Source organism: Pectinophora gossypiella, chromosome 20 (assembly GCF_024362695.1).
Source record: "Pectinophora gossypiella chromosome 20, ilPecGoss1.1, whole genome shotgun sequence".
NCBI classification, from domain to species: Eukaryota; Metazoa; Arthropoda; class Insecta; order Lepidoptera; family Gelechiidae; genus Pectinophora; species Pectinophora gossypiella.
Genome location: NC_065423.1, coordinates 2,006,262 through 2,032,189, shown reverse-complemented (window position 1 = coordinate 2,032,189; position 25,928 = coordinate 2,006,262). Strand labels below are relative to the sequence as shown.

Sequence of the window (25,928 nt, the reverse complement as noted above, 5' to 3'; positions counted from 1 at the left end):
AACCGAACTCCACGCGGACAAAGTCGCAGGCCGTAAACTAGTACTTAACACAATAAAGTTATAAACTCATGAGGAACTAAGCCAAGCCAAGATTCCATATAAAAAGCTCTCACAAACAAATACTACACATTGACGTTACCGTACACGCGCATCTGTGTGTGACGTCTGACGCTCATACGATTGAAGACTAAAGTAAGACCGAGGAGGGGTGAGGTAAACCTAGCTCAGCCGCTGGTGGGGGGCGGAGAGTTGCTGTTCTATATGTAGTATTACTGTATTATTCCTTATTCTATGTCAAGTCGCTTAGATCGTCAGTCGCAGATGTGGACCTACGTCGGTGATAAAGCTTTATTGGTCGTAAAATAGAAATAAAACAGCCGTTATACAACTACTGGCTAGAGGTATATGGTTATTAGATTCACAGGGTTATGAATAGCTGTGAAAGATAGTGACAGAGTTTATCTAGCCTCTATAATCACTTTATTGACGGCTTTATTTATTTATTACGGTACTTACATACAACATTACAGTATGGCCCAATGCGCTGTATGACGAGAAAGCAATATAAAAAATAATACAACAAAAATAAACATAGAGTGAAAAAAAATGAAACAAAAAAAAATAAGACTATAAATAGCATGAAAAACATTTATAAGTGTCTAATAACCAGTGATCGGAATAGGTAGTGCAATTTGGCGGGATTGCGTGACGAAATCTTAACATGGACATGCCAACCGCGCGGGATTACTATTTCGATACGAGCTGGTCACAATAAAGATTATTAGGGTTTAAAAATGTTATATTACATTAAATTATTATGCAATTTAACGCGACTTAACTTAATTGACCGCCATATTTTTCCTTATTTCAAACTCAACTAAAATTCTTAGAAAATGTATTGTACGAATACAAAGGCACGCAAATTGCACTCTTGTACGATTAGCGATAAGATGCCAATTTGAAATGAATGCAGTGTTCTACTTTTTTTTTGTTGGCGGCATTTGCCTTTCAAGTGGCGGCGGCATGCGCTAAACAATAAAAGAGTGAAACTTCTGTACTTATTATTGTTTTTGCTTAACAAAGGCAACGACTAATAAGAGTACTAACATAAAGTGTAAATGGGAGAAAGAGACAATAAATCCCATATTTCTGTCTCTTTTTTGCAAAAGGGATGATGAGGTGATACGGCGGTGTTTGTTCACTCCTGTTCTTCGGTTCATTGAGTGCATACGTTGTGAGTTCGAGTTACTTATTTGATTATCTTGACGACATCTTGGCTTGTTTTATGGACTGACGAACCTCTGCATTTGTGATGATTTGGCTCTTGTATACCGGACTTCTGATTTTTGCGTGACTGAATTGGATTTGTTTATGAAAAGGACCATTTTTGGGTGAAAATCGGTAAGTACTAACATTCATATTTAAATGTGTAAGGTTTTGTTTGATTGTAACCTAGAAAATTACAATTAGAAATAGTTTTAGTCTATCAATGTTACTTCGTTGATATTGGTTTTATACTTGAATCATATTTAAGTTCTCTTGATTTGTCTCTATTGTTTCAAAATAGTACTTAAGAGTATTAAAAATATAAAAGGCAACAAGGTTTGATCCCGAGCCCTTTTTTAAAATACTTAGCTATGAAGACTTGTAAAGTTTTAAATAAGATTAGGATATTAAAATGCTTAAAGGTCTCTCCACAAAGAAAAAAGCTAATAGGATTTGAATAATATTTGGCTCATAGTTAGGTTGCTTTTTTAAAGATATTTTGAATGATAAATATATATTATAGTCTACGAAAAATTAAGAGGCCATCGTAATTTACTTTTAAAAGTACAAACAGTTCGATGCAAACTTTATGGTGCCTCGGAAGTCTCGGAATATCGCGGGAACGGTAATGTTATCTAGTATTGACTATAAATACAATATGGCTATTTATACAACAGGACTAACTTTTTATAAACATGTACTTCATGTTTACATAATAGTCTAAACGATTTTTTTCTTTTCAGATTACTCAGCTCAGACAACATGAGTTGGCGAGCAAAGGAAGAGACTGTTCAACGCTGGATTGAATCCTATCCTGAACTGATGTACGAGTCCACAAATCATACAATTTACTGTACGAAATGTGAGACTAACATCGGATGTCGAAAGAGCACCATCAAGAGACATGTTGAGGGAGTTGTGCATAAGGGAACACTGTCGATGTCTCCAAATGATTTTTTATTTGATTTTATAGAGTTCCTTATTCTCTGTAATATTCCGTGGGCACAAGTTGAAAACCCATCTTTTAAAAACTTTTTTCAAAAATACATGTGCTGCGCTTGTTCTAATCGAAAAAAGCTGCCCAGTGAATCAATACTCAGAAAAAAATATTTGGACGAAATTTATGCAAAGAAGCTTGCTACAATACACAGCGAGATTGTGGACGAAAAAATATGGATTTCATTGGATGAAACTACTGATTTCTTAGGAAGATATGTAGTGCACTTTTTGGTCAAACCTTTGAACTCTACAGCATCAAAAAAAGTTTACCTAATAGCTTGTAAAGTATTAGAAAATATTAATGGAAAAACAATTTCTCAGTTTGTCATTGATTGTTTGAAAAATCTGTGGGGTGACTCCTATGAAGATAAAGTGGAAAGTGTTCTTTTGTTATGTACAGACAGTGTTGCGTACATGTTGACAGCGGGGCGAGTTTTAAAACAACATTTTCCGAACATGAAGCATGTCACTTGTTTAGCTCATGCTCTCCATCGGGTAGCAGAAAAAATACGTTCTGAATATCCGGATGTAGACACACTGATTGCCAACGGAAAGAAAATTTTTTTGAAGTCTCCCAGTAGAGTAAAATTGTTAAAAGACATGTATCCCAATTTACCGTTGCCACCTCAACCAATAATAACACGGTGGGGCACTTGGCTTGCAGCAGCCTCTTATTATGTGAAATATTTTGACGAAATTAAACATATTTTGACATGTTTGAGAAGTTCAGAAGCAGTCTCAATAAAAAATGCGAAAAATATTATTAATAAAGACAATATTCGAAATGATTTAAATTTCATCGACGAAAATTTTAAAATAATACAAATAGCGTTGACAAATTTACAAAAACGCGATAGATCCATAGTCGAATCATTTCAAATATTTGATGAAGTAAGGTCAGTAGTAAATTGGAGTATGAGTTCACCTATACAAAATAAATTAGAAGCAGTCATATCTCGCAATCCGGATATTGATATTATCAGGACGTTTTCAGAACAAATCGCAAGCGGTTCAGCAACTGACGATATTTTAATTTGGAAATTTGCCCCGCTGACATCAGTAGAAGTTGAACGGACGTTTTCGACATATAAATGGATATTAAATGTTAAAAGAAATAGATTAAAGTTGGCAAATATGGAAAAGATTATCGTAATTTATTTCAATTCCACAGAAAACGAAAATGCTATTTCAAATGTTGAAGAAATTGATAGTGAAAATGAAGATGACGATTGAAGGAAACAAACTTTTTAATTCAATCGTTCGTTCGTTCGTTTTCTGTCGAATTGAAATAAATTACGATAATTACTGTTTTTATTTAATGCAAAGGTTAAATTAAATATTAATCAACAATGTTAAATTTCATTATGATTATCATGTGCTCATAATTTGGTGCCCGATAAATGGCAATAGGCTCGCCCCCTATATGCGACTCAAACATAGCTGGCGAGGAGTGGGTATTTTATACTTCTGCCTACCCCTTCGGGGTTACAAGCGTGATGCTATGTTTTCTAATGGTATTTCTCTGATTATGTTGTTAATTAACAAATGATTATTTTAACTTGTTGTCTACATTGTATGAACACTTTTATTCGTAACTGAATGCTTACACGTTTTACAATAATAAAAAAATATTTAAAGGACCAATGTTTTTTATTTCTTCCATACTTTTCACTTTAGAAATGATAAACATTTAAAATATAATACTTATAAAATAATTGTTTTCTTTTATAATACCAGTATAGATAGAAAATATCCGAAATCCCGCAATCCCGCAATCCCGCCGGGCGTATCCACACTAATATAATGTTTGAGGTCGTTGACCCTAAATTGCACTACCTATTCCGATCATTGCTAATAACACATCTCATGGTAAACATGGTATTAGGTATTCCTGCTGGTGTTAACTACTTCCAACCACCGGTCGCCTGGAAGAAATTTCCGCGGAGCAATAAGGCTGCCAATTATGCTGTGATATTCCTGGTGTATGTGTAATCTTTTTGTTGTAGTGTGTGCAATAAAGAATATATGTTGTAAAAATTATATCACGTGCTTTCGAGGATGTATGCCCGGCTAAAGGCAATAGGTTTGGGCCCTATATCATGGGTCTTTGGTACACTTAGCTGGCGAAGAGTGGGTGTGCATACTATACAGTCGTAAGACCGGATGTCGTTTTCAAATCCAAACCCCATTGTGTAATTATTGTGTCTGGACCGAGGTCTTAAGAGGATACCTCTAGTGTAGTAATTAAACTTTACATAACACCACGTTTTTAGGGTTCCGAACCTCAAAAAGGTAATGAAATGAAATTTTATTGTATTAAATGTGGTAGTAAATAGGTAGTAAATATTATGACTCAGCACATTCGGTCATATTCTGACACGCAATAGGTAATTAGTCTTATCTTATCTTATTTAGCCTATACGATCCCACTGCTGGGCAAAGGCCACCCCTTGATTTTTCCACTCCTCTCGACTTTGCGCAATCTCCGGCCAATCCTTCCGATAAGCATTGAGGTTGTCACACCATCCTTTACGCGGTCTTCCTATATTATATTATGTTAATAATAGAAAAACGGAACCCTTGTAGGATCACTTTGTTGACTGGCTCTGTCTGTCAAGACTTTTTTATGTTTGTGAGTTTTTTTTTAAGATGGGTTTGCTCTTGACTTCATTCATCCACGAGGAGAAGAGATCGACGGTGGAACGAGCTTACCCAGAAAATGCCTATTCACCCGTGATTTAAAGGACCCCAGCTTATAAGATTCAGGAAACACCGACGCCGGCAGCCCATTCCATTCCTTGGCTGTGAGCATTATGAAAGATGAAGCGAAGCGCTTGTTGGTGCTTGGTATGTCAACCAAGTAAGGAAGGTGTTTGTTTGTAGGAAGTAATATTTGGAACTACTGAACCAATTTTGAAAATTCTTTCACCAGTAGAGAGCTACGTTATTCCTGATAATCCTGATTGCTTTAAGCTACATTTGATAACCAAAGTTTGCGCTAGCGGAGTAGCGGGCGAAAAACTAATCTAAAAATAAGAATGAATGAATAAGTTATTCTTGACAAAAAAATGTTCTACTTTATTGAGTGTCTACTACTAGAGTAGAAAGGTAATATGTAAGGTTATTTGTTTATCCAAAAAAACGACCCCATTGCTCACAATAACAGATTTGTCATTGATATATAAGTATAATAAATATTTTACATTGCTATCGACCACCGTGCCTTTTCTCAAAACTTACAAGCTCTGTATTACAAGATTATTTCTTGTGAAAAATTCATTATTACAAGATTGTGTAACCTTCACCTTCTTATTTATTATTATAATTAAAATTATTGTTTTTACTTGACATGATTTATATTAACAATGCTATAAATAATTAATTGTGCATGCTAGTTTAATGACATTTCTCTCTTTTTTTTTGTTACAAATATTTATACAATTACGATGTCAATTTACGATGCCCTATTAGGGTTATGTACTAATACTATTATTAACTTTTTTTTTAAATTATTAACTTTAAGACCTTTTTATAATGTACATGATGCAAATAAATAAATGAATGAATGAATGTGTTTAACAACACTACACTTGTAAATTACATGTTACAAATGTCAATATTTATTTCACAAGTCTATTTTTAAACCCTATATAGGGTATATAGGGACCTCCGGATCATGAGCCCAACACTATGAACTTATGTATGTTACGGGTAACCTTCATAGCTGGCATAAAACGCTGGTAGTGACAGTACATTCAATAAGTACAATAAGTAGTATACAATAGTTTCCAATCTTACCAACACTTACAATGAAGTATTTATTGTATTGTATTGTAACAGAAGCATATTTATTTAATTTTAAAGCACACTTGGCTTGCTGACAAGCATAATAAATTAGCCTTACAAATAACAAAGTGACTTTTCAATAAGCAATGATTTTGTAATCATTTACTTACAACAGCAACAGCCAGTAAATGCTTATCTTGCACATGTTTTTTGTTAAGTTCGCGTTATGCAACCAAGTAAGTGGCAAATTAGTCATCATCATCAGCCCATTAACGTCCCCACTGCTGGAGCACGGGCCTTCCCTATGGATGGATAGGGAGATCGGGCCTTAAACCACCACGCGGGCCCAGTGCGGATTAATGGTTATTAACGACTGCTAATGCAGCCGGGACCAACGGCTTAACGTGCCTTCCGAAGCACGGAGGAGCTCGAGATGAAAACTTTTTTTTGTGGTCACCCATCCTATGACCGGCCTTTGCGAAAATACACATAAAAGCAAAAACATATGAAACAAATCAAAATTCATTTTCAAGCAACTAAAAAAGAGAAAAAAATATTGTTAAAAATCTACTTAAAAATAGTTATTCGCTTGATCGCTACCTCCTTGGTCCCAACACTAGGTATGGCGGGCGAAAAGCCTCGGTCAATTCTCCAAACCAGTTTTCTAAGGCCCACAATTATGTTCGGCTTTGCCCAATGATGTGCCGTGAATCGTGAATGTTCCCAAAGAGGCAATGTTCGTGTTGTAAAAACTCTTTACTAGTAAGGACACTGCCTGTTTTTCTTTTCAAATTGTTCTTTCTTGTACTCTGATTGCATTCGCCTAAACTTTAGTCCCTAAAGGCTAGGTCTTCTTCTTATCGTGTGGGTTGTGAGGTGAAATACCAGCCTCATCAACCCTGTCAGGTTATGATTGATTCGCCAAAGGCCCCTGACAGGGCTCATGTAACGATTACTCACATCAGTAAATAGTAACCGGGACCAACGGCTTAACGTGCCTTCCGCACGGATCATCTTACTTTTGGACAATCAGGTGATCAGTCTGTAATTTCCTAACCAAACTAGGGATCACAAGTGATTTTTGTGATTTGTCCCCACCGGGATTCGGACCCGGGGTCTCCGGATCGTAAGTCGCTCAACCACTGGACCATGAGGCCAGTTAAGGCTAGGTAATGAAGCTGTTTTTACATTACTTTTGCGCATTTTTAGTATTGGAAATGTTAACATTCTTAAAATGGAAACATTCCAGGGAAAGCACATCACTAGTAATGCCCTACGAATTAAATAATTCCACAGCATGTTTAGGGTCATTTGAATTCTTTCTCGTGGGTAAGATTCCAAAATCTAAATTTTGGTGTACAAAACAAAATAGGCTAGTTTCCAGCTAGTCAAATTAGTTACTTTTTTACTAAACGTCAAAACACGAAATTACTATGGAATTTGTATGAAAAAGCACACAATGACGTTATAGACTAAACTTTAGCCCCCTCCGGTTGATTGAGGGGAGGCCTGTGCCCAGCAGTGGGACGTATATAGGCAGTTTATGACGTTATAGAAAAACGTGATAAAATACCGGACTTATTATTAAGTTTTTCGTGATTAAAATTCATATATAAGTTAAATAGAAAAAAAGATAAGGTTTTTCGTTAGTTTTAGATCTGTCTTTATTTAGAAATCAGAATTTCGTAATTTAATTTGAACCTAGTACACGACCCAATTGAATTTTGAGTTTGGTATAATGTCTCTTCTCTTCTATCGTGGTATAATGTGATATTACTATTATACGGTAAATACACGAAAATTCTCGGTGGCCCAGCGGTTAACACGCTTGGTCTGCGATTGTTGAAGTTAAGCAACTTTCGCAAAGGCCGGTCTAGGATGGGTGACCATAAAAAAAAAGTTTTCATCTCGAGCTCCTCCGTGCTTCGGAAGACATCGTTAAGCCGTTGGTCCCGGCTGCATTAGCAGTCGTTAATAACCATCAATCCGCACTGGGCCCGCGTGATGGTTTAAGGCCCAATCTCCCTATCCATCCATAGGGAAGGCCCGTGCCCCAGCAGTAGGGACGTTAATGAGCCGATAATGAAATACACGAAAAAACAAAAAGATCGCCTTTCTTCTCATAAGGACAGATTCTCAAAAAGACAAATTTCAAAAGGGCGTATGACGGTGTATTTTAGGTTTGGGAATTTGGGAAGCTATCTGTCAGACAGCACTACTATCTGCCAATTAAGTTCTGGATATGCTATCAGATACTTATCTGTCACCTGAGCGTCACATATTTTTGATAATCATCGATTAATATCCGTTGGTTGCTACAATATACAGATGGTCATGAACACATGTAGGTACATATATAGATGTAGTTAAAGCCGCGTTAAAACCGGTATTTTACCGGTCCGCAATTATATCGGTTATAGCCCTTGATGTGAAGTTCCTGCGCGCACGTTTATGGTATTAAAAGTTCAAGTGCGCGGGAGTCGAGAGGTGGTCTGAATTTGATATTAAAAGATGACTTAACGGGTTTTAAGTGGATTATATTTTTGGATATTCATGTCTATATGCATTTAGAATATAGCATCACGCTTATATCCCCGAAGGGATAGGCAGAGGTGTATAGTATTAGGTACACCACCACTCCTCGTTAGCTATGTTAAGCTGCGAGCCCATTGCAATTAACCAGGCACAAATTGTAGAAACCACGTAATTTCAATTATCAATTTCCGTTTTTTTTTTTCAATAAGCTTCTTTTATGATCCTAAGTATATAAAAAACTTTTTTTTTTACTTGACGTCCTTAGTTACGAGTGTTTGGTAGTGAGGCAGTGTGTCTTTGACCTAATTTATAAGTGATTTGAGATTGATTTTTGATCATCTTAGAACCTATATTTCTAGATTAGCATTTTATAATTCATGTATGACACAGTCATCTAAGCTATTCTATCTAACCCTTCACATTCTAAGGACACGAGTTCTTTGACCTTTACTTCTACAACTAAGCTTACTAACCATACATGTTCATATTAATACCATGATAATCTGACACCATAAACCACCACCCAGTAAACGTGTTCTATTCTTTGTTCTCACTCGCAATGACTCATATTATAACGGGATTTCGCAACAAGATTCTCGCTACTTTAAAAGCAGACAAAATTCATGTTCATGACCGTAATTTGCTCGAGTACCAGGTTCAATTCAAATTATCAAATCTTCTTCTTATCGTGTGGGTTATGAACACACGATAAGAAAACCCAAACCTCATCAACGCTAGTGTCAAAGTTTAACCCTAGTGTCAACCCTAGTGTAAAGGTATTGAGCCGCCAAAGGCCCCTGACATGTCTCATATAATGATTACTTACTTACGTAAGTAGTAACCGGAACAAATGGCTTAACGTGCATTCCGAAGCACGGATCATCTTACTATCGGACAATCAGGTGTGATCACCTGTCAGGCTGATGCCTGTAATGTCCTAACCAAACTGGGGATCACAAAGTGATTTTTGTGATGTGTCAAATTCTGAGGTACTAATAAATAAAGAAGAGGGCTGTTTGACCAAGCAGGGGTCCCTGCTACAATGTCTAATAAATAAAAAAACAAAACAGAAAATAGGTGCCTACTTAGCACCTATTTTCTGTTTTGTTTTTTATTTTTATTGTTATTGTTATTATTTGACATATTATATATTATTTTGTTTTTAAGATGTAAATAGTTATACTATAATTAAGTTATACTTTATGAATTTTAATCAAAGAAAACTTAGTAATACGTCCGAGATTTTGTCACGTTTTTCTATGACGTCACATACAAATTCAAAATAATGTGGTTTCTCTTGACAAATTGTATTTTTAGTATTAAGATTTAATAAATAAATAAATAATAAAATAATCTGCGTCACATACAAATTCAAAATAATGTGGTTTCTCTTGACAAATTGTATTTTTAGTATTAAGATTTAATAAATAAATAAATAATAAAATAATCTGCGTCACATACAAATTCAAAATAATGTGGTTTCTCTTGACAAATTGTATTTTTAGTATTAAGATTTAATAAATAAATAAATAATAAAATAATCTGTGTCACATACAAATTCAAAATAATGTGGTTTCTCTTGACTCCTGTTACGAAAAATATATATTCTAATCTTGTAATACAAACGGTAGATTTTAATACAGAGTATGCTCATTTTAAAAGCTGCCACAGAAACGCTGTTTGAATCATCTGATAAAGATGTAAAGCCTGAGATGGATGCTCATACGATTTTAAAAAGTATTTTTTTTGGAGAACGGATCAATTGAGCAACGTCGATGTAATATTTCAGGTACCGTTATAATAAAAAGTATCGTTTCACTTAAAACATAGCAATAACGGGACTTGAAAAGTAAAAGTGACTGGTTCGTTTCACTAGTAAATGCCCTTCAAAAGTGATGCTAATTTTACTCGATAATAACTTTATTGCAATTCCGCAATGTACGGTCACGAGCATTAATACGAGTATGTATACACTTTGGTACCATGTCACATTAACTTTTTTGACAAATTGAACTGTAAGTCTCACTAAATGTCAAATATGTTAGTGCGACAGAGTCCTAAAGTGGGTACATTATACTGCTCATGACTGTACTTAGATGCAGGTGACATTATAAAGTAAGATCAGGAGGAAGTGGAATAGGTCAGTAGTCTTTTTGAAAAATCACATTCAACATCTCCTTAGCGTTATCCCATTTTCACAGGGTTCGATTACCTAAACTGACAATTTGACAGGTCCGTTTTTTTACAGAAGCGACTGCCTGTCTGACCTGCCAACCCGCGAAGGGAAACCTAGCCCAATACAGGTTAGGTCACATCCGAAACGCATTTCTCGGGTATGTGAGTGTCACGATGTTTTCCTTCACCGCTGAGCACGTGATAATTATGATGCAAATGTGAATTCTAAAACCAATTTCGAAAATAATAGGTTTAGGCCCGTCCTAGATTCGAACCTGCGACCTTACAGTGAGAGTCAAGCGTTCTTCCAACTGGGCTACCACGGCTACTTGTCATATTCTGACGTGATTTTCTTTAACAAAACCTCCATTTCTTTTAATGTAGGTAAAACTTAAGGCAACATTTTTATCGGGATTAAAACGCGTGTCTATTGCGAGGTAGGATAGGTAGGTTTTCCCAGATTTCCCATTCATATCAACCATAACGAAAAGCGAAAAGTCTAAAGTCGTTTTTTTATAAATGACTTTTTTACAGGCTTGGCGAAGCGATGACTTCAAAACCACTTAAGGTTGCGATATTTTACATTTAAAACAACTTAATGAATCATAAAAATCTGAGTCACAGGCAATTAGATGATCTAATGTTGTAAAGATAAAATGTTATATTCGAATCAAGTGAAATATAAATAAACGTGACAATTGGTTAATTTATTTCTTCCAATTATAGATTAGATTGGATAAAGTTTATCTTATATTTATGACTGTTAACGTAATACTTTTCCTATCTTGATAAAAAAAATCAGTTTTCACAGACACTACACATTGACGTTATCGTACACGCGCATCTGTGTGTGACGTCTGACGCCCATACGACTGAAGACTAAAGACCGAGAGGGTGAGGTAAACCTAGCTCAGACGCTGGTGGGGAGCAGAGAGTTGCCGTTCTATACGAAGTATTGTTTCTTATTCTATGGTAATGGTTACCAATATCGTCCAGGTTTGACCAGAACTGCGGGATCAAGTCCCGTCCTAGTCACTTTTTCGATTTAATTTTCTCTTTGTAAAGAACAAGATTAACAGACATTAAGCCGAAACAATCACCATTTTTCGCATTCTCATTGGGCAAACAATACTTGTCATTGACAAAACAGAGATCATTGTTAACCGCTAAAATAATTGTAACCTGTAACATTGTTATGTGAATTAAAATCTTTTAAGAACCTGAGATTATTATGAGGACGTTATAACAATAATTAAACAAAATGTTATAACATTTCATAACTCATCTTGAAACTAGATTGGTCGTGGTCCAGTGGTTGAGCGTTAGGCGCACGATCCGGAGGCGCCGGGTTCGAATCCCGACTTATATATTCCTGTTTACTGTTTATCTCGCTCGCACTTACGCGGTAGACAGCACATGGTATGAAAAAGATTTTGATATGGAGTATCCGGGATGTAGTTAAAGTTTGTGGCGGTAAATGGGCTAGCAGCCAATCTATTCTCTCTTCTTCGAGAACCCTTGACTCAGCTAAAATCAGAATAAGCTCGTAACAAGCGGAGAAATACTCAATTGCTTGCTACATACTTACTCGGGAACATAATTTATGATAAAAGTTATATCAGTTAGTTGATTTGGAGGTAGTCAATTGTAACTAGACGAAAAATATTTATGATGCGGGTGTAAGAAGTAAGGTTGGAAGAGGAAGGCCTAGGTGTACCTAGGTACATACTGCTCGCGGAAGTATGCTTCGGCGATTCCCGGGGCCTGGCAACACAGTGGACAGGACGGAACATCGTTGGTTTTTAGTGGGTATACCGGGTAGCAACCACACCACACCGAGGGAGTACCACATAACCACGAATATATTCTGCTTTGCATAAACGTATTTAAACGGTAAGTGTAGAAATGAACTAGCTAGCTACAAAATCAAAGATATTAATCTTTGACCGTAATAGTTTTGCCAGTCGTCGAGTAATACTCGAGATTATTGATACGAATGTCTGTTTGTAGGTCAACCGCTTTATCTGGCTTACCAGGGTGTGGTTTGTAAGTGCCGATACTGTTCTGTCTTACTTCTTTGAGATGATTTTTGTAAGTAAGATGATCCGTGATTCGGAAGGCACGTTAAGCCGTTGGTCCCGGTTACTACTTACTGATGTAAGTACGTAGTCGTTACATGAGCCATGTTACGGGCCTTTGGCGGCTCAATAGTAACCCTGGGTTGATGAGGTTGATAATCCACCTCACAACCCACACGATAGAAGAAGTAGGAAGGTACTGTAGTAAACTTGACAGCAACAATCTGTTGACACCAAGGTTCGAAGCCCAGTACAATAAATAACTCGTGAGGAGCAATGGATCCATAACCACAATACAACATCAACGCTTTTGACTACGTATCCAAGATGGCCATGAAATATGCGTATTATTTACGAGCGGTGTAAAAGAAGATAAAAAACACAAGAGAAGATGATTTTTGTACATTTACCGAGCTAGATTAACCTCACCCCCTTTAAGTCTTAGGTACTTTAGTCCTGCTAAGAAATGAGGGGCGAGTGCGCTGACTAAAGATGAACGCGCATATAAACGTATTTTGAATCGTTCACCATCAACTCGCGTGCGTAAATATATACCCTGTATTGTATTGCAAATGATTTTCTTAAGTTTCAAAAATGAGAGCCGTTCGCGCCAAGTCATCGCATTTTGCGGCAAATGCGGGTCGTGCGCAGCGTAGTACTGTTCCCGGCAGTACAAAAGTGCCAAACTTATATACATACATACATACATAAACTCACGCCCGTAATCCCAAATGGGGTGGACAGAGCCACAAGTAATCAAAGACAACTTGCAGCCACTGTTGATACGAAGTCCTAAGATGGATATGATGAACCTTATGGTGATAAGGGATCAGCCTATCGCCCATAACATTAGTCCATCATGTTAGAGGACGCAATCCCTCTGTCGGTTTTTACGACATGCCCGGGAAGACAAGCAGCTGAACGTGTTCTATGTTTTTTATTTGCTCCCAGAACAGCATAGAAGCTACAAAGAGCTATATACAAAGCTTTAAAAGTAAGTGCGCAATGCATACAAATGTCAAATAGCTAGCAATAGTTTAATTACCTTTCTGCTACTGTTAAATTTGTAAATTAGTTTATGCATTGTGAGTGCTATGTACACCGTTATTGTTACACATATCAGTCAGAATACCTAGTCAAGTTATGGAATAAGCTCAATATGTGTGATGTGGTTGTACTTTTTTAAATAAATAAATAAATAGCAATATTGCTTTTTTAGACGAATTGCTTTGATGTGGCCTTTTTAATTATATATTAATACAGGACTTATTAAGATATTTTTTCTTGTAAAAAGTTACTCATAAGTACGTGTAAATTACGCTTATCAAAAAAGTAGAGGGATTGTAAAATATACTCGTGAAATAAATACTGACACTTGTAACATATAATTTAAGTACATGTGTAATTTTAATAAACAAATTCTTAAGAATAATAAGAATAATGTAAGCATTTTACAATTTTCTTATAATAATTTCTTGTGATACAGAACTTGTAAGTTTTAATAACCTCGTAAGGCCCGGATTTCCAGACACAATAGTTAAATAATGTGATTTGGATTTTAAAAGGACTTTGGGCCTTACGACCATAAACAGGGCACGGGTCTTAGTGTGAGTATCTTTGCATAATATACTATCTAATTATTGAGCAAACACAGGCATTAATACAAGTACTTAAGCAAATAATTACATAATTGCGTAACTAGTAAACACAGCGACGAGGGTAATGAAGTGTACCTAATTAATACTTATGCTAATCAACAGCATATTGCAAGGCTTGATTGGTAGAAAGATTTTATCTAAAACATGTTTTTATTGTTATAACGTTGTTTAGCAAATAACATGTGAGCAACATTAGTTAGTGTACGGCTTTGAAATACTCTGCGGACTTAGCACCGTAAGCACGCGACTCTTAATCACCGCGACAGAGATCATCTGCACTACCGTCTTCACCATAACTCGGGGGGCCCCGAAGGTTCCACAATTTCTCTCACACATTTATTCCCAAAACATTTTTGTCGGGCACATTGCACTTTTTTCACAAATCAGGAGTCTTATGAGGTTAGATTTACAAAGCATATCATATACTACGCCATTATATTATTATCGATGACTGCGACTTTCCAAAAAAACAAAAAACCTATGCTGTATTTGATTACCTATAAATATCATAGGTACTTAGTAAAAAATGTGTCTTTTTTTTTTACTTTCCAATACGCTTTCTTTACTTTCAAAAAGGGCCCCAAATTCTTGTGTGCCCAAGGGCCTCAGCCTAGTTTAAGACGGTGCTGATCATCTGCCTCTTTCTGTGCCGTACTGTGTGAGAGTGACGGGTGACGTATGTCGAGGCGAGAAAGAGTAGCGCGCTTACGGTGCTAAGCCCTGCGCCATCCCAATCGCGTCAGCCAGAGTACTGCGGGGAAGGCAAGAGAGAAACCTGCCCTATTTTTCCCTAAAAAAGTATCATGGAGCGCTGACACGCTCTTAAATTAGTGATGTGAACATTAGTTTGTTTGACAAATTTAATTGTGACATTAATGGTCTGCAGTCCGCGCGCGCTCTTACCCTTCAATTCGGCTTAAATTAAGTCTCAATATTCACCCGAATGAGGCACTTTCCAGGCTACGTTCCCCAAAAACTATATAGATGGCGCTGCACACATTTTCCTTCCTTTAACCTTCTAATTTCATAGATAACAGACATATGCATCTTTTACCTTTGTTTTAAAAAAAAATCCAGATTTTCATCAAAAAACTTACATAAGGATGCGATTTTTCAAACTCACGTGGTTTTCACTATGATAACCAGCATAACACATTTTTTTTTTTTTCACGAAGTATGTTTTTACGCGTGTAGCAGTAAAATGATTGTTATTTTTCAAACATGGTTACTGTATGCGTCATTTAAATGTGATATCACGTTCATGTCAGCTTATCGCAGTATGCATTAAAGGCGATAATGGATTATGTATTTTTCACGGGCACTATAGGTATATTTGCACGTGTATATAGTAGCGAAAAGGTAGGCAGAGAATAGTATAGAAGACGCAAATTAACTATATATTTTCTTATAATGTAGATGTGTTATGTTGATGCCCTTAAAAATCTCATCGACATAAAAACACAGCCTATACGCCTTTTATCAACCACGTTTCAAGAAAACACTGTAATTGGGTGACTTTATCGACTATTTATTAATTTCCATCGTAATTCTTTCCACAACAAACGTCTCCTAGAAAAGTCGGGGAACCAATCTAACCCCGTTCTTCATTTGTTTTTCTCGCCGCGTAATTCTCACTTCCGTTCCCGCCTTTTCTGTTTACTTATTTTTTAAATTAATTAATTAGTTGTTTAACATTTACAATTGTAAATAATTTATATTATTTCTATTTAATACTATTTTAAATCATTAAAATACTTTTAAATTTTATGCCCATTTGCTTGAACGATAAAAGTGCAGGTAAATTAATAGTGCATATAAATTCCATCGTTTCGCAACTTTTAACTTTAATCTAGTTAATATTCTTCTTTTAAAATATGAGTGATCATGACACACGATAATAGAGAACATTTCAAATACTTAGCAAATAAAAGCGATAAAGATGAACCAACTTTACGGTATCGTTTCGAAAGCGAAATCGAAAAATGACAGTCGTTATGAAAAACTTGACAATCAGTTGCGACACGAGGGACAATGATGCAGAAAAAAGATAACGGCCGATTTTATAAAAAAAAAACTCCTTTCTTTAGATTCCATGGCCTTTTTGCGACTGCTTAATCTTTGAAAGGATTACGTGAGGGGTTTCCCAGAGGTTACCTTGAAGTGGTTGGTTTTTGTGCCTATTTGTTTTGTGGCATTTTATTACTCATCTAGTTCGGAATGTAAAACACCGTACTCCGGTTAATTTTATACCTTATCCTATTACCGTATATATGTTATATCACTTTATCTAGTTCTACGAATGATCACTCGATCGAACGCCTTAGCCAAGTTGCAAACGATTACGAAAAACGAGTGTTCATCATCTCCATTTTTCTGTTTTTTACTTAACCTGAAAATTTGACAGATCCGGTTTTTTACAGAAGCGACTGCCTGGCTGACCTTTCAACCCACCCAACAAGGAAAACCAGCCTAATACGAGTACAGGTTAGGTCACATAACTCCGAAAAATGCATTTCTCGGGCATATAGGTTTTCTCACGATGTCGTCCTTCACCGCTAACCACGTGATAATTATTTATGATTCAAACATGAATTCGAAAAGAAATTCGACAATCATTGATTTAGACCTGCGCTGGATTCGAACCTGCGACCTACAAAGGGAGAGGCAAGCGTTCTACCAACTGAGCTACCACGGCTCGAAAAACGAAAAACGAGTGTTTATTATCGAATAAAATATAAGTACTGGATTGACATGTCAATTTATGCTTGCTGGACACATGGCTCGAATTTGTTTTTTTTTCATCCGGCCAAGTAGTTAACGTTATTGCAGCAAATCTACAATATATGTTACTTTACAAAAAAAAAACGGAACTAGGTATTGTATTCGCAGGTGAGTTAAGTGAAAATAGTTTATCAACAATTTTACCTAAATCTTATGGAAACAATGTAGAATTCTCTACATCTTAAGTATTGATAAAGGTATGTGATATTTCACACTGATAAAACCGTTTGGTATATTACTGAAGGTAAAATATGCGATAACAGAATCTCCACGATGTAAGTTATAGGATTTGGATGTTTTTTGTTTTTACAATACAATACGAAAACGCTTTATTGCACATATAAAAACAACCTTAAAACAAATACAAAAGTGACAAGAAAAGTACAATCGGTTGAAAGAATAAAAAAAAAAAAAGTAAAATATGTATATTGTATCGGTTCTCAACAGCACACACCGGACACTTCATACAAACAACCTCGTTTTACACAGACACTACACATTGACATTATCGTACACGCGCATATGTGTGTGTGACGTCTGACGCCATACGATTGAAGTCAGCTACGTTCGAATTGCGGGGGGTGACGTAAATCTAACTCAGACGCTGGTGGGGAGCGGAGAGTTGCCGTTCTATACGTAGTATTATTCCTTATTCTATGTCAAAAGGCGAAATTGATTTTGACGTTCTAACTAAGATAGCTATATTTCTGTCACATTTTCTAAAACAAAGCTTAAAATGTGTTAGAAGGATGGTCTCCTTACTAAAATGGTGGACTTTTTAAATGGACAACGATATTTTCCTAAAAATTCACAGAAGTATGGTCTCCTTACTAAAATGGACTTTTTAAATGGAGAACGGGCCTATCTCCAATCTAATTATAATACCTAATGTATTTTTAATATGATTTAAGTGCAATAGTTTTTGTATTGTATTGTAAGGATGGTTCGCTTACTAAAATGGTGGACTTTTTAAATGAACAACCTAAAATATGACAGAAGTCTTTTCGCTAAAATGGTGGACCTTTCAAATGGACAACAGGCCTATCTCCTATCACCACACGGTTCACTTTTCCTAAAAAGTGACAAAGGTATGGTCTGCTTACTAAAATGGTGGACTTTTTAGTAAATGAACAACAGGCCTATCTCCTATCACCACACGGTTCACTTTTCCTAAAATGTGACAGAAGTATAGACAGAAGTAAAATCCTTACTAAAATGGTGGATATTTTAAATGAACAACGGACCAATCTTTTGTCATCAAACGGTCCTAACGTGTCTTCGGAGATAACCTTCTGCAACGCGTGTTATGAAGCATATTAATAATGTTTATAATACCTCTAATTGTTAGAGGCCTAATTGCTTATTTTTTTTCGTAAAGCATCGGCGATTACAGCGGCCTAAATTCACTAATTCCATCTAATTGTCTGTAAACCTACACTGCTATTGTCGTAAATTGTTCAAACAAGATCGTTTTACACACAATACGTGTCTGAATCGCCAAATTATAGGTGTTCAGTTGATGTGAACATCAACATCGCTTCTGTGGTTTTAGTGGTTAAGTATTTATGTAAGTATTAGCTGCCTAACTGCGTCAAAACCCGTGTAAAATTTTATCCCCTCTTTGAAGGCGTTAGGGGCAGATTTCCATAAAAAAAATGATGCACGATTTGTTTGTTAGTCTAAAGTTGCGGCATGCTCCATACAAATTTTCACCCCCTCCCCCCTTTTAGGGAAGTGGGGGGTTAGAAAGAGACAAAACGTCACTTCTCATCCCTTCAACTATCTCCACTTAAAAAATCAACTCAATTCGTCGCTCCGTTTTGCCGTGAAAGATAGACAAACAAACAGACAGTCGCATACATACACTTTCCCATTTATAATATTAGTACCTATGGATTGAAGATTTAGCAAAGCCTGTTGTTGAAAGACTAAGAAAGGAAAAGTCGTAGGTACGTTCTATATGCCTTTATAGGTATGACGATATCTGTATAAATAGCTAGACTCCATGATGATCAAACCAGAGGCAGCAGAGGTTAGAAGGGACACCTTCCACCCCGCGCCAATACGAGCTTGGAGCGATCTTAATTTACCTCACCCCCGGGAGACACTTCTTCTTATCGTGTGGGTTGTGAGATACCAGCCTCATCAACCCTGCTATCAGGGTTATGATTGAGCTGCCAAAGGCCCCTGTGGCTCATGTAACGATTACTCACATCAGTAAATAGTAACCGGGACCAACGGCTTAACGTGCCATCCGAAGCACGGGAGACACTTTAGTCTAGAGAACGCGCGCGGAATCTGTCGCGGACGGGGTAAGGCGAATCGAGTCGAGTTCTGCAGCCTATAGCCCGACCCGGGATTCAAACCCGTGACACTATAATGTATTTCGTTTATATTGTTAGGAAGCCGTTTTGTAATTAATTTACTTTGTTATGTTTTATTTGTCACTAATTTAAGAGCGCTCTTGTCGGTGTAGCATTCTCCATGCTACTTTTTTAGGGAAAAATAGGACAGTGGTTTCGATCTTGCCATGCTTAATTACTTTTTTTTGATCGTATATATTTTTTTAAACATTAGAGTAAAATGAAGCGGAACCGATTAAACTGGAACACCACTAATTTGACATTGATTTGTCTATGAGACATCACTATTGACAGTTGTCAGTTCCACCGGCGTCGTGTGCTTTCCCGCTGTTTACGTTAATGGGTTTTTTAAAGTACTGTATTTAAAAAAAAATACACATTTTATTTCAGGCATGTAACCCTTATTTACATTAGCAATTAAAAAAATAAAATTCAAAAATTAAAATTCCAAATCAATAAAATAGTAAAATTAAATTAAAATTAAATCAAATAATTAAGTAAGTAAGTAAAATCTTTATTTCCTCTACAAAAATACATGGTAATATTTGTAGAGGCTGGAGCCTAAACTAGGTTTTAGGACTTAAAAAACAATAGTTTGAGAAGTGTTTTCTAGTCATGGAGATAGGTGACTTGTCTGTAAAGAAAGATAAGGCTCTTCTATCGTGTGGGTTGTGATGTGGATTACCAACCAAACCACCAAAGGCCAAGAAAGATAAGTGATATAACCAAACTGTATAAAATGTGGCGATGTTACAGAACCCTGACTGCTGGCTGTTGTTGTGATCTCAATAAAGAAGAAGAAAATAAAATAATAGGTTTATTATTTAAAAATATCATTAAGTAACCAGTTTTTCACAGGGCCCGCTTACCTAACCTGAAGATTTGACAGGTCCGGTTTTTTACAGAAGCGACTGCCTGTTTGACCTTCCCATCCGCTAAGGGACAACCAGCCCAATACAGGTTAGATTAGGTCACATACCTTCGAAAATGCATTTCCAGGGAATGTGGGTTGGCGCTGAGCACGTGATAATCATTTTATTATTTAAAAATGTACTAATTCGATAATAGGTCATGCGCATAATCGAAGAACAAGAAAAATCAGAAAATTTTGTTATTTTATACAGACAGGCATTAAAGTACATTTTTAACATGTCGAGTTATCAAAACAGTAATACCAAACTGTAAATTATGACTCAAACGTCGGAGTTTCGTCTACTTTATTACTTACACCAGCACCGTGTAATTAGAGCTAATTATAAATTTGCCAACACCAGCAACGTATGAATTGCAAAAAATTACTTTATCGGTGCAATAAACTGTCAAAGCGTCAGGTACGTATGTGGATATGAGATCATTAGTATTTTGACAGTAACAACCAACGAAGTATTTTTTATTCAATACAAATACAATAAAAACAAAATTAAATCATATTATAAATACATTAGGTATTATAATTGGATAGGTAGTGCAATAGGCGGCCTTATTGCTAAGGTAGCAATCTCCAGACAACCTTTAGGTATAGGAAAGGAATTTAATAAAAAGCGTACCGGGATAGACAGTGCAAAATAAAAAGTTGAAAAATATTATATATTTGTTTACGCGGTTATTATCATAATTAAAACACATAATAACGACTTCTTACCGCGTTTAAATCAGGGATATGAGACATATGGAACGGCTTAACGTGCCTTCCAAAATACGGATTATCTTACTTTCGGACAATCTGGTTGACAATCGGATCAGCCAGAAGAGCACAATAACAATGTTAGAGAGAGTAGGCACGTTACTCGAGGGCACTAATCCAAATTTCGCGGCCCGCCAATTAGGTAGGTATTTGATGAAAATATCAGAAGCATGTGCTATTCATTCGCTATTTTATTGTCCGCCATTGTCTACCAGCTTCTAAAGCCGATTGTTTGCTGTGACGAAAAAGGTCATTGTTTAAGAATGAAAACAAATGTTACTTCAATATGCCAAACACTCAATTTGAGTATTAGAAAATGTGTAGGAATTTTATGAGGGGGATTTGAATATTTGGTCTTTTAACAATATTTCTTGATGATATTCTATCTACTCAGCCAACCCATTGACGGGTATAAGCTGCCGTTTCATACCATCTTTTCCGGTCCTGTGCAATATATTATTATTTATAATTATTATTATTTTTTCTTGGCATTGTGTTTTGACTATTTTAATTTTACAATTTTTTTTTACTTGTTAGTACACTAACGAATTTGCATGCCCATGTTGTGGCCAAATATGATGTACCTAAGTATTATCAAATAAAATAAAATACCATATTTGTGCAATCAATTATTTGATATGAAGTCCCATCCATTGTTTCCCGGCATACCTCACAATGTCACCCGACGATCAGGCTGGTAGTCTGCCTCTATATCGCATTCCATCCCTTGGCCATGTATGGAAAGCATTCCATGAACTCCTCTGACTACCCTAATTGAGAACAATAATTATTAACTCCCTAACGTCCCATTTTCGCAGGTTCTGCTTACCTAGCCTGAAGGTATTAACAGCTCCAGTTTTTTAAACAGACTACCAAATCTGCCCTTCCAATTTTATACTAGGAGGTGAGAACCCTCAGCGCTCCCCGTTTGTCCGGTCAAATAGTTGATGCTCGCGACAAATCTACATTGAGTCACGGCAAAGAAAATAGCAGCAATAATTCTAACGAATAAATGTATACAATTAACGTGTTGGAATGAAATCGATTGTGCAAACGGACAAATGGCTCTAGCAAACACGTACGACGCTGACGCAGAGTGCCTGTTATTTCAGCTTCGATCTGTATTGTGTGACGTATGTCGTAAAACAGCGAAAGGATAACCAGGCAGGTACCACCAGCCACATTTCTCGGGAATGTGTGTTTCCTCACGATGTTTTCCTTCACCGCCGAGCACGTAATCATCATTTCTATCATTTATAATCCAAATATGGATTCGAAAATCATTGGATTAGATCCGTTCTGGGGTTCAAACCTGCTACCTCACAGTGAGAGACAAGCGTAATTCCAACTGGGCGACCACGACATCTTAACTATTCTAATGTTAACTATTCTTCTTCTTCTATCGTGTAGATTACCAACCTCATCAACCCTGGCGTCAGGGTTACTATTGAGCTGCCAAAGGCCCCTGACATGGCTCACGTAACGACTACTTACTTACATCAGTAAGTAGTAACCGGGACCAACGGCTTAACGTGCCTTCTGAAGCACGGATCATCTTACTCTCGGACAATCTGGTGATCAGCCAGTAATGTCCTAACCAAACTAGGGACCACACAAAGTAATTTTTGTGATATGTCCCCACAGGGAATTGAACCCGGGACCTCCGGATCGTGAACCCAACGCTCAACCACTAGACCACAGAGGTCGTTAACTATTGATATCTTAATATTATCTCTAAAACATTATCCTGCCTAAAAAGATTGGAATTCATCAACAAGACTTCAAATGTTACTCAAAGAACATGTAATGTCTTTGTTTCTCACAGAGAAAAAGAAATGAGAAAAAAGATTACAGAATTTTCAGTTTAAAACGCAGATGTGGTTCTTATCAGTAATAGCTACATGATTCTTTTGATATGGTGAAATTCATATAACACAGTGCCGTTTGGCGATGCGACTACTTCATTGGGACACAGTCGTTAGCTTAAGTTTTAAGCTTAGTCCCAAAGTTCGTCTTCTACTCCGAACTAGCGAGTGGGAAGCGTAAACGCGGGGGACAATATCTGCGGTACAAGGACGTCTTGAAACGTAACCTGACCGCCTGCGATATTTCCACTGAACGCTGGGAGGACCTTGCTGTTTTAAGACCTGATTGGCGTCACTGTGTCAAAACAGGGGTGGCCAACTTTGAACAAAATCGTCTGAAAGAGCTCGACGAAAAACGCCAAAAACGCAAAGATCGTCCCAAACCCACCTGTAGCTACACCTTTAACTCGGATGGACAGCTATTCTGCCTCCAATGTGACCGGGTTTTCAGAACAAAGTTTGGCTTTGCCAGTCACATTCGAGCGCATGAGAGAAGAGACTGAGGTCGCCGTTGTCGGATACGACAAGGAGGACTATATATATATATATAAAGTTAACTTTATACCTAATAAGTATTTCAATTGCAACAGTTCCAAACTACCGACTTGTATAGACTTAATTAAACATTTTTTTACACATATGCTCCTAAGACCGAATGTTCTTTATAAATCCAAACCCCATTGTTTAACTATTGTGTCTGGAAATCTCGGTCTTAAGAGGATATGGCATTGGCTTTAGTAACTACTTGGTCGGACAAATGGAGGCGCTGAGGACTCTCACCTGGTAAACTTAATTAACCTATAAGTAAAACGTCATAAGATTCTTTAAAACTTTCAATCTTTCAACGACATTTAAAAAAAAAAAGTAAGCACTCACCTCAACTTTCTTGGAGAACTCTTCGGTGACACGTTCCTGTTCCTTCTTCAGTTCCTCATTCTTCTCGAGCAGTGCTTTCCCCAGTTCTGCCGCTAGAAGGAGGTCGGACTCCTTCTGTTGCAGCTGGGTCCACACATCGTCTCCTTGCATGGCTGATGTGGTCGTCGACATCTTCACGTAATCCTCTAAATCCTCATAAAAATGTTCATCAGACAAACTCAACACTGTTGGCGCGATTCTTGTACCACTTCTAGAACGACTGCGTCTGTGTTTTTTCGGTGTAGATGTCCTAATGTCTCCTTTACCAATGAATTCCGCTTCGTTGGACAAAAATTCTGGTGGTTTAGGCTCAGGTTGGTCTTTACTAAAACTGTTGCTACTTCTACTAATATCTGTAACTTCACCAGCCATCTAGATTGTCTAACTCTGGATTTTAGTATAGTTATTCTTTTTGAACAACTTTTCTAAAGCCTGCTGCAGTTTCGAAGATTTGGGGAACTTAACGTTTTTGATACTATTAATGTTAATAGGCAACTCAAAATCCTTTTTTAAAGCCATTTTAAAATTCACACGAACATGTCACTTTTTGTCACTAACACAACACTGCACGTTATTTTGAATTTGTTATTTTGTATTTGTTATTCTGTTTGTTATGTCGATGCACTCGCGTTGCGCAGACGTTGCGCGGTGACGGCGCGGTAACAACAGACTGAGCAAGCCTCCGAGGTAGAACCAGGCATGACCGGCAAAGAGTAGAGAGTGGGGCGGATGTGAAGTTAGGTAGAAAACGTTTCGCGCCAATAATATTAAAAAAATGTTGAGTTGTGTAAAAAATGCCTGGGGAAATGAATGTTAGATATTGTCTTTAGGTATAAAGTAGCAAAGCAATTTTTTACTTTAGTTTATATAAACCTTATCAAGAGAAATAAAACCGGACTTCATAATACTAATCTTTATTATAAGTAGTACCAAAAGTTCAGTACTAAGTACATTATAAATACGAAAGTAACTTTGTCTGACACCTCCTGATGCCTAAATCTGTTCGATTTCTGTTCGGGTCGAAACCGCTGGACTATTTTGGATATTAATTAATATACCTAAGTATATATCGTAGTTAGAAACCGAAGGCCACTAGTGGGCTAGGTAAATCCGAATATCTACTTACAAATAGTTGTATAAAATCTCCGAGTATTGATATGATATAAGTAATATGATTAAGTACACATTGAGAAAACAATGAGGTTTAAAATATAATACACATATTACTACTATTCAATATTATAATATTTCCATAAAACATTTTGTCATTTTATTGGCGAAAAAACAGTTTCTTCAATCAGTGACCAATTTAACCTACAACCAAGTCTTTTTTATCTAATCTTTGACGTAAACCAACACGTGCGCAAGAAAGAAATAGCATTCACAGGTAAATTGGAAACCTTCACGTTAGAAAGAGACAGACATACATCAAGGTAGTTACAAAGAGAGCGGTCACTCGAAGTGGTGAAACATTTTAATTTACATTGTTGCTAAATTTGAGGAAGTGATCTCATAGTGATCCTTAAATCAACGCACAAAAATATAAAAATGGAAAAAAAATGCCTTGACATTTATTTGTTTAAACTTTGGCGGATTTATAGCTTATCTGCTAATGAGTTTTAATAGGATAATAATGCACCAACATTCATAAATTCGAGGCCATAATCCCGATTTGGGTAGGCAGAGCTACGTTAATACAGGTATCAACGTCATTATTTAACATTACTTATAGTATGATTTTCGTTTGCACTAATAAATACCATAACATAAGTAGATAAGTAAAATGTTTATTTTTCGTAATAATACTAAAAATATTGGTAAGT

The 25,928-nt window shown here is 36.5% G+C and overlaps 2 protein-coding genes across 2 annotated transcripts in view; one reads left to right on the top strand and one right to left on the bottom strand.

Annotated features, from left to right (window-relative positions):
- The window catches only part of LOC126375874 (bicaudal D-related protein homolog), a 151,896-nt gene extending 127,162 nt beyond the window's left edge, over positions 1-24,734 (bottom strand). The window contains exon 1 of the mRNA XM_050022951.1: positions 24,067-24,734. Within this exon, the coding sequence (XP_049878908.1) occupies positions 24,067-24,477 (411 nt within the window). The 5' untranslated portion in view covers positions 24,478-24,734. The remainder of the gene's footprint in view (positions 1-24,066) is intronic.
- On the top strand, positions 673-4,130 carry LOC126375887 (uncharacterized). The gene is made up of 2 exons (XM_050022970.1): positions 673-1,401; positions 2,010-4,130. The coding sequence occupies exon 2, from the start codon at positions 2,029-2,031 to the stop codon at positions 3,496-3,498; it is 1,470 nt and encodes a 489-aa protein (XP_049878927.1). The 5' UTR covers positions 673-1,401; positions 2,010-2,028; the 3' UTR covers positions 3,499-4,130.
- Positions 24,735-25,928: the final 1,194 nt, after the last annotated feature.